At 36.7% G+C, this 9,737-nt stretch overlaps 1 protein-coding gene across 2 annotated transcripts in view; it reads left to right on the forward strand.

Moving 5' to 3' along the window:
• The window catches only part of ZNF292 (zinc finger protein 292), a 34,106-nt gene extending 24,872 nt beyond the window's left edge, over positions 1 to 9,234 (forward strand). For both annotated transcript variants that reach the window (XM_033143369.1, XM_033143370.1), the window contains one exon: positions 1,171 to 9,234. In XM_033143369.1, the coding sequence (XP_032999260.1) occupies positions 1,171 to 8,313 (7,143 nt within the window). In that variant the 3' untranslated portion in view covers positions 8,314 to 9,234. The remainder of the gene's footprint in view (positions 1 to 1,170) is intronic.
• Positions 9,235 to 9,737: the final 503 nt, after the last annotated feature.

Consider the following 9,737-nt stretch of genomic DNA (forward strand, 5'->3'; position numbering starts at 1 on the left):
AGATTGCATTGGGTACTATACAGCCAAATTTTGCTCACTGTTTCAATACCATCCTGGGTAAAGTATTTATTTTCCTGTTATGTTTATATTTCTAGGCTACTTTCCTGCCCAAAGGCCAGTAAACCAGGTTACAGATAGAAACAGCTCAAAATTTAGAAGTCAACAGCTAAACAAAATAAAGGAAAAAAGTCTAATGCAGAGCAGCACCAAAACAACCTCCAACTGTTAAAAAGCAAACATCAAAATACAGGAAGAAACCAGGCCAGCATGAAATCAAGACCAAAGGAACAATGAAATAATAAAACAATTGTAACAGAACAGCCTATAGTGTGGAGGTAATACAAGTATAGGGGAGATAGTTCCACATCCTGTTTCAGGACAATGTGGGCAAGTGGAAGTTCTTCCAGGGAATAGGTCTTAGTAGGTCAGTTGTATTCCTTAGTTTGGGACCTTTGTTTGCTTGGCTCTGCCTTAAATTGTATAGCGATGTCTGCCCAAGAGTTGCTAAAGATACTAGGTTGGATCCAGGGAAGAGGACATTTGCATAAGTATATTTTCTTCAAGTGTCCTTCACATGAAAAGCTATATGATACTGCTGTCTGATTTCAACTCATTTATTCCCATTCCAGCATCTCATCTTCCAGCCATCAGAAATATTTTAATTTTTTTGATGGCTGCAGATGGCTGCAATTTGGGTTGGGAAATTCTTCTTATGCAAACATCCTTATGCTTACGTTTCTCTGGATGCAACCCAGAGGTATTTGAGAATGGCATTTACAGGTAATAACTCTGATAAATGTTGATCCTTGGGGACACAACTTAATTAAGGACAAAGAAGTTGCTCTTTTTCCCAGTATTATTTTTTTGTGCTTCTATATATTGTAAGGCAATTGCTGGTTTCACTTAATAATTATGGGTTTTTGCAAGAGTTTGCAACAGGACCACATTAATCAAAAACTGAATTCTATAACTCTTATTGGAAGAATTGATTAATTTTGCCAAAATGTAGACCATTATCCATTTAATGCAAAAAAAATGAGTTTTTTAATTGTATGTTTAATGTTCAGATATAAGGGAAAGAGTTTGAATAATCATTTATAGAATTTACTGAAATCAATGGTAAGCGTTATATGTTTGAAATTACTTTTTAATTTGTCTCTTCTTTTACAGATTGATGCTGCTGGGCTTGCAACATGCATTGAACTTTGTGTGAAAGCATTGCGTTTGGAAGCCAGTGAGAATACAGAGGTCAAGATTTCCATTTGCAAGACTATATCTTGTTTGTTGCCTGATGATTTGGAGGTTAAACGTGCTTGTCAACTGAGTGAATTTCTCCTTGAGCCAAATGTGGATGCATACTATGCTGTTGAAATGCTATATAATCAGCCTGACCAGAAATATGATGAAGAAAACCTTCCAATACCAAATTCATTACGCTGTGAGCTCTTACTTGTATTAAAAACTCAATGGCCTTTCGATCCAGAATTTTGGGACTGGAAAATGCTAAAACGTCAGTGTCTTGCATTGATGGGAGAAGAGGCATCAATTGTATCATCAATAGATGAGCTAAATGACAGTGAAATGCATGAAAAAGCAGAGGACTGCCAAGATGAAAACAAAGAAACTTTAGTTAATGGACTTTCTGGATGTTTTGATGAAGCTACAAACTTACTTAGAAGCATTAGAGATAAAAAGCAGAAAAACCGAGAAATAAAGAAACTGAGAGAGCGAGGATTCATATCTGCTAGATTCAGGAACTGGCAAGCATACATGCAATATTGTGTGCTGTGTGACAAAGAATTCCTTGGACATAGAATAGTAAGGCATGCACAGAAACACTATAAGGATGGAATCTATAGTTGCCCAATATGTGCACAGAATTTTAATTCTAAAGAAACATTTGTTCCGCATGTCACACTACACGTTAAGAAGTCTAGCAAAGAGAGACTGGCTGCAATGAAACCACTGAGAAAATTAGGAAGACCACCTAAAACAGCAACCGCTGGTGTGAACAAGAAGAACAATACTGTAGTTAAGCAGGAACAACGGCACATAAAAAAGAACAGCCTTTATGCAGCAGACTTCATTGTTTTTAATGATAATGATGGTTCTGATGATGAAAATTTTGAAAAAGACAAACCTTACATTCCAGAGATAACACCAGTTCAGAAACCATTGCCTGTCAATGAGTTTACATGTCCTGTTAGCTTGTGTAAGAAAGGCTTTAAATACTTCAAAAATTTGATTGCACATGTGAAAGGTCATAAAGACAATGAAGAAGCTAAACGGTTTCTTGAAATGCAGAGCAAAAAAGTCATTTGCCAGTACTGTAGACGCCATTTTGTAAGTGTTACCCACCTCAATGATCATTTACAAATGCATTGTGGCAGCAAACCCTACATCTGTATCCAGATGAAATGTAAATCTAGCTTTAATAGTTACGCTGAACTTTTGAGTCATCGAAAAGAGCACCCACTCTTCAAGGCAAAGTGTATGTTTCCGAAATGTGGGAGAGTGTTTTCAGAAGCATACTTACTTTATGATCATGAAGCACAGCACTATAATACCTTCACCTGCAAATTTGCAGGTTGTGGAAAAGTTTACCGCTCCCAAAATGAATTAGAAAAGCATATTGAAGACCATACTAAATCATCTGAAAAAATACAGCTGACTGATGGTGAGAATAATTCTTCCCAACCTTTAGAAGAAAATGAGAATGCTGAAGAAATCCATCCAAAAGAAACATTTAGTCTGCCACCTGAAAATGGTATAAATATCTGTGCCAAAGCAGAAAATTATGTCTCGGATCAGTTCAGAGATGAATCTCTCAAGTCTGAGGGAACAAAAATGCCAGCTAGTGTACTGGAACAGATTAATTCAATCTCTGTAGAAAGTGTGGAGCAACCTATACCTGCTCCTCCTGCAAAGACAGAATCAGTAGCTGTAGCCAGCAGTGTTTTGATGCCTCTTCTAGGCCAAAGAATTAGAGAAAACATGGCAAGAAAAGGTAAATTACCTGCTTTGAGTACTAAAATAGATACTGGTGCACCTGTAGTCCAACAGTTATGCCCAACAGTTGAAGATACTTGTAATGATCTTGCAGTGTTCCAGGAAGGAAAGGAACATGACTGTGTTGGTGAATCCCAAACAGTTTCCATTCATTCAGTTAAACTTGAACCTGAAGTTCTTGCATCGAAAAGCCCTGAAAAAGAGATAAGTCTTATGTCCTTTATGCCGAATCAAGTAGGCTGTCAAAATTTACTCTCTCCCAAACTTCAGATGGAAGAGAGCATTAAGACTGCTCCCAATTTTTATAATTTGCCTCTAAAGACTTTAGAAGGGATTACACTTGCTCCAACCCAGAGCAGCCTCGGCACTCCTTTTGTTCCAGTCATACCATTGGCAGCTCCAGTTCAGAAGTTCACTTGCCAAGTTGATGGATGTACTCGAGTCTACAATTCTTGCCAAAGCATTGGCAAACATATGAAGACAGCCCATCCTGATCAATATGCTGCATTTAAGATGCAGCGCAAGAATAAAAGGAGTAAAAAAACAAGCAGTTTGCAAAACCTGTCAGATGATAGCAAAATTGTTTATTTTTTACCATCACAAGTATCTACTCCTACTAGTGATGCTTTTCTTCAACAAGCCAAGACCACTTCAAATCCCTCTTGTACAAGCCAACTGCAGCAACTGTCTAATGCTCTTTTTCCAACACGTCTGGAAAGTATGACTAATTCCCTATTATCCAACGTGGAAAATGTTATAAATATAGGTCTATCATCCCATATTAAAAGTGAAACAGAGAATACATTAGGCACACAATTGGGAAGTTTGTCCAGTGCAACTTTACCTTCACAGCTGGATGATCTAGAAAAACCAGTTATGCCTCTGAACATTGACAGTGGTTCAGATCCTTTCCTTCCTTTACCTTCAGAAAATGGTCCAATTTCTCTCTTTCCTTCTCTTGCTGATAATGGTCCGAGTTCTGTTTTCTCACAAATGGAGAACAATACCAATCACTTTTCCTCCCTAGAAGGAAACACTAACTCTGCTTTTACAAAAGAGGAAAGTGTTGATGTGCTCTTCCCTTCACAAGTGAATAATGAGAGTAACTTCAGTGAAACCACTCCGCAACTCCTTGTTTCAGAAAAACTGAAAAAGGTTCGTAGGCGAGGTCCAGATGGAAAAGAAAAGAAGCCAAAGCATAACAAGCGGGCAAAATGGCCAGCAATAATCAGGGATGGCAAATTTATTTGTAGTCGATGTTATAGGGTTTTTTCCAATCCTAGATCACTTGGTGGCCACCTGTCTAAACGCTCCTATTGTAAGCCTCTAGATGAATCGGAAATTTCTCATGAAGCTCTACAGCTTAATGGACAGTCTTCTCTTCTTGCCAGTATGATTCTTTCTTCAAATGCATTGAGCTTACAGCAGCAACAGGAGCCAACTTTTAATCCAGAAGTGTGTTTTAAAGAGCCATCGTTCCTTCAGCTGCTGGCTACCGAAAATCGGTCAACTGCTTTTTTCCAGAACTTTTTTCCGCGGACTAATACAGCTACCTTCAATGCAAGTGAAAATGAAGAAGGAAATGAAATTATCAAACAGGCCTTGGAAACTGCAGGCATTCCAAGTACTTTTGATTCTACAGAAATATTACCACATGTAATTACAACTAGCTGTATCACTGGTACTACTGAAATAAATGCAACAGTTTTGCCAAATCCAGGTGTGTCACCTTCATTACCAACTACCTTGCTAACAGACCAAAACAGAACAATTAACACCAAAATTTCCTCAGTAGAAGAATGCAACAGCTTACCCGTATTTCCAGATGACTTAATACTTAAGACTATTGAAAATGGCTTATGTTCCAACTTGGTTTCTAATTCTGCTGCCACAGCACATAATTTTGGAAATAATACTTCACGTATTTCAGTCATAAGCAGCATAAAAAATTCAGAATTGTGTAACTTAAAGAAAAAGGGGATTGGTGGTTCAAAGAAAAAGAAGAAAGCTGCTGCTGACATTTCACAGAAATTAGTAATTAATGATTTGTCAACATTGGGGCTTTTAGCCAGAAATGCTGAAGAAAATGTGCAAATATCAACAGAGAATCTCCAGTCAAATGTATTGACAAACTATGAGTCTCAAGTGTTAATGGAAAATCTTACACAAAAACTGAGCAGTGTGGACAGCGAGTTAATTGCCAGTGTCAAAGAGAACTTTAATACTAGTCATGACACTCACGGAGAAACAGTTGGCTTACCAGTGAAATCTGAAAATGACAACTCTCAGGTCACTCTAGATTCCTGCATTCAAGAAAATTCCAATTTGGAGATTTCAGAGCAGAATGTAATTCAAAACTTTGAGAAGACCCTTGAAATAATTAAAACAGCTATGAACTCTCAGATGGTAGAAGTTAAAATGGAAAACCAGGAAGTGTCGATTGAGTCATTGCAGAGTCAGCAAATCAGTACTGCTGAGTGTACATCAGAAAACCCTTCACAAACTGTTCAACCATCCAATCTTGTGCAACACATAGCAGACACACAGAATGTCACCCTTGATAAAATTAGCCCTTCTAAGTATGAAACCTCTCACAAAGATGATATTCAGATCATGGAAATACTAGAAGGTTTGAAAAAGCTGAAGTTAGAAAGTGAAACTTCAAGTCAAGTATTTGACAGTATAATTCATTGTCTTCCAGCAGATTCACTACCACAGATTCTTGTTCCATTTGTAACAACTGAGAGCACTTCTCCTGTCCAGCCACCTTCAGAAACGCATAATCGGTTCAGTGAAAAAGCCCATAAACCTTTTATGTGCCAAGCCCCAAGCTGCAGTTACAGTGCTATGACCAAGGATGCATTATTTAAACACTACAGCAAAATACATCAGTACACTGCAGAAATGATACTGGAAATTAAGAAACACCAGTTGAAATATGCACCCTTTAAATGTGTTGTAGCTAGCTGTCCAAAAACATTTACAAGAAATTCTAACCTCCGGGCCCACTGTCAGCTGGTACATCACTTTACAACAGAGGAAATGGTAAAACTAAAACTAAAAAGACCCTATGGGAGAAGATCCCAAAACAAAACTGCAAACTTAGCACCAAGGCCTGTTGAACTAAAGAGTGTACCTTATGTGTTAATGGAAAGTGCACATGAAGCACAATTGACTAAAGATCTTGAAATAAAGAAAGAAGCATGTATAGAATCTGTGAAAGTGCCAGAAATAGTGGTGCCAGAGAGGGTGATGCCAGAGGAGGTGGTGCCAGAAAGTACACCAGATGTTTCTGAAAAAATGGAAAAACCTCCCCAAGTGGTTACCATTCCCCCTGAACTTTATAATGTTGCCACACTGAGAAACATACAGGTACAACCCAAAGTACGCAAAATTAGAAGACATAGGAAAGAAAAAGAGGAGAAAAAACACCCCAAACCAGCATGTAAAACTTTAGAATTTCCTACTAGTTATAGTCCCTACAGACCTTACAGGTGTGTACATCAAGGCTGTTTTGCTGCTTTTACAATACAGCAGAATTTGATTCTTCATTATCAAGCTGTACACAAATCTGATCTGCCCTCCTTCTCTGTGGAAGGAGAAGAGGAAAGTGAGCCAAGTAAAGATGAGGAGTTTTGTAAAGAAGAAGATTGTGATGAAACTGAAACAAATGTAATTGTAAAAGAATTCAGATGTGAGGTGAGAAATTGCTCAAGGATATTTCAGGAAGTCACTAGTCTTATTCAGCACTACATGAAGCTTCATGAAATGACTCCTGAGGAAATTGGAAGCATGAAGTCAGCCTTGGATGTTGGAAGATTCCCTTGTGATCAGTCTGAATGTAAATCATCCTTTGCAATGTATATTAATTATATTACTCATTTAGAAGTGGATCATGGAATAAAGATAAAACAAACAAAAACAGAGGATGGCATGTACAAGTGTGATTGTGAAGGCTGTGATCGTATTTATGCAACAAGGTCTAATCTCCTACGACATATTTTTAATAAGCATAATGACAGGCATAAAGATCATCTGATAAGACCTAGGCGATTCTTGACACCAGGTCAGGAAAATATTTCAAGTAAGGCTAATCAGGAAAAAACCATGAAAATTAAGCATAGAGGATTAAAATACAGGGCAGGAAAGAATGGAAACAAAATATCAGTTAGGACTAAGCGAAGGAAACTTATAATTGTAGAAAACAACTCAAAAATGGACCAGATCCATGAAAACAAGGCATATACTTTGAAATGTGGAAAGTATGTTTACTCAATAAAGAGTAGGCATGATGCTTTATCGGAATGTTCAAGCACTTTGGTCACACAATATCCATGTATGATAGAAGGCTGTTCATCAGTTGTCACAAGTGAAAATAATATAATTAGACATTATAAATGTCACAAGTTGTCTAAAGCATATACTTCAAAACACAGAAATATCCTAATTGTCTCAAACAAACATCCTGATTCATTGGAGAAAGAAGTATCTTCACAAAATGAGGCAGTTGAGGACAAAACATGTGATGCAGAATTGCAGCCACATTTGTCTGAAACCCCTGAGGACTTGAGAGCGACTACACCAGTGACACAAAAAGAACCTGAGAAGACGGAGAAGGATGAAGTGGATGAGCTTGCAGAAATGTTCATTACCAAACTTGTTAATGAGGACCTCACAAGTTCAGAGAATCATGGAAAGCCGCCTTCTGATGTAAATAATGACTGTCAAGAAACTAGTTCTTGCCTTTCGGAAAAGCAAAACGTAAATGGTAACTTAAAAAGAGCAAACAAAGAAAAAAATCCTCAGATTAAAAAGAGGAAAGTTGAGAAACAGGAAGAAATCTTAGCTGTTGAAGTAAGTAGTGTGCGGAGAGAGGAGGAAACTGCTGTTGCTGTTCAAACTGCTCAAGAGCAATCTGCATCTTTTGACTGGAGTTCATTTAAACCTATGGGATTTGAAGTATCTTTCCTCAAGTTCCTTGAAGAGTCTGCAGTGAAGCAAAAGAAACCTGCAGATAGAGCCTGCAATAGCTGTGGAACCAGAAAAGGTTCTCATTCAAACTCAAGAAAATCTAATGACAAGTCCTCGTTTGCAAGAACACGATCATGTTCTGAAAGTGAAATCTATGTACAGTTTGCTAACCCAACACAATTTCATTGTAGCGGTACTGTAAAAATAGTTTTAGATAAGACTTTTAAAAATTGCACTGAGCTTGTGTTGAAGCAGCTTCAGGAAATGAAACCTATTGTCAGTCTGATAAGACTTGATGGACATTTGGAGACAAATCCAGAGGTTACAAAATAATCGGGTAATATGTGTGGACTCTATGTTCTGATGATTAACATCTAAACATGTACTGCATTTTTTATTTTATTTTAGTAGGAAGCCATTGAGCATGAGACTATTTCTTAAGGTTTTCTGTTGAAGTGATTTAACCTAGCAAAATCATGACAGTTGTCATGTAAATTTCTTTGTTTTTATCCCTATGGGACTTGGAACAGAATCATTGTTTCAGTTTTGTAAATAATTGATCAGAACCTCAATTTTTTATCAGATTTTTGTCCTTTTCCATGACTCAAATATTTGTGTATTGTCTGTGGTATTTTTCACTGGGTCACTGCTCATATATAACAGTACTTTTTATTTGTAGATACATTTTTGTATATATTTATTATTGTAAATCATTTGCTGCTGTTAGCAGTCTGTAAGTCTGAAATATTAAATGACACGTTTATATTCAGAATTTTAATTTGTAACTAAGTGATCCAGTTTTTAAAATATTCTTTTAAACTTTTTAAAGTAACAACTAGGTAAGTCTACCATATCCAGTTTCGTTTTGCATAAAATGTGTGTACAGGAGAAGAGATTGATCAGATCACACTTATTTGGTTAAAATACATACTGACACAGTTGTGTTTGTAACTTGAAACATCCAATATCTTTGGATGGTATTCATATGTAATTAACTCAAACTTTTTCCTATAACTGCATTTGCATTGCTTTTAATTGGATCAAAATTCTTCCACTTCCATAATATAATGGAAATGTAAATTTTAAATAGTTTGCTGACACTGAAGATTTTAAACAACATTTTGGTATTGAATAACCCATCGTGAATGTGATAGAAAATTAGTAGTGTGGAGCAGTGTATATTTTTGAGGTGGTGATTTGTGAAGTAGCCCAGTATTGCCTTAAATAAAATCACATTTCATTTCTTGTTTTATACATGTTATCTTACAAAGGTCCTTTTTGTTTTTGAAATTTAGATTTATTTATAGGGTAGCATCTACAACACAACTTTGGAAACAATCTTTTTTAATGAATGCATTTTTACACTACCTGTTTTGATATTACCACCTTGGTATCTGTTTTGTAAAATATATACTATAACAGCATTAGAAACACAATATTTGCTTTTTCAATGGAAGATGAAAGTATGTGCTCTTCCGAGTATAATTACACAGCTTTCATAATAGATGACAGCCTCTCTTCTCATTCACAGTTACAGTAGAAAATGTAATTTTCCTTTGCCTTTTTTAGAATTAAGTTTCCTTGTCATTTGAAGTTTACATTACATGCACACAAAGATGCTAATAGCACATCAGGTTGATGCAGGGTAGTATTAAGGCAGAGAGACCCACCATATTGAACTTCACACAAGATGGCCCTGCTATTGAGGCATCAAACAAATGACTTCAGCCTTTGTCCTAGTATCTCAAAAACTTCTT

Source organism: Lacerta agilis, chromosome 3, assembly GCF_009819535.1.
Source record: "Lacerta agilis isolate rLacAgi1 chromosome 3, rLacAgi1.pri, whole genome shotgun sequence".
NCBI classification, from domain to species: Eukaryota; Metazoa; Chordata; class Lepidosauria; order Squamata; family Lacertidae; genus Lacerta; species Lacerta agilis.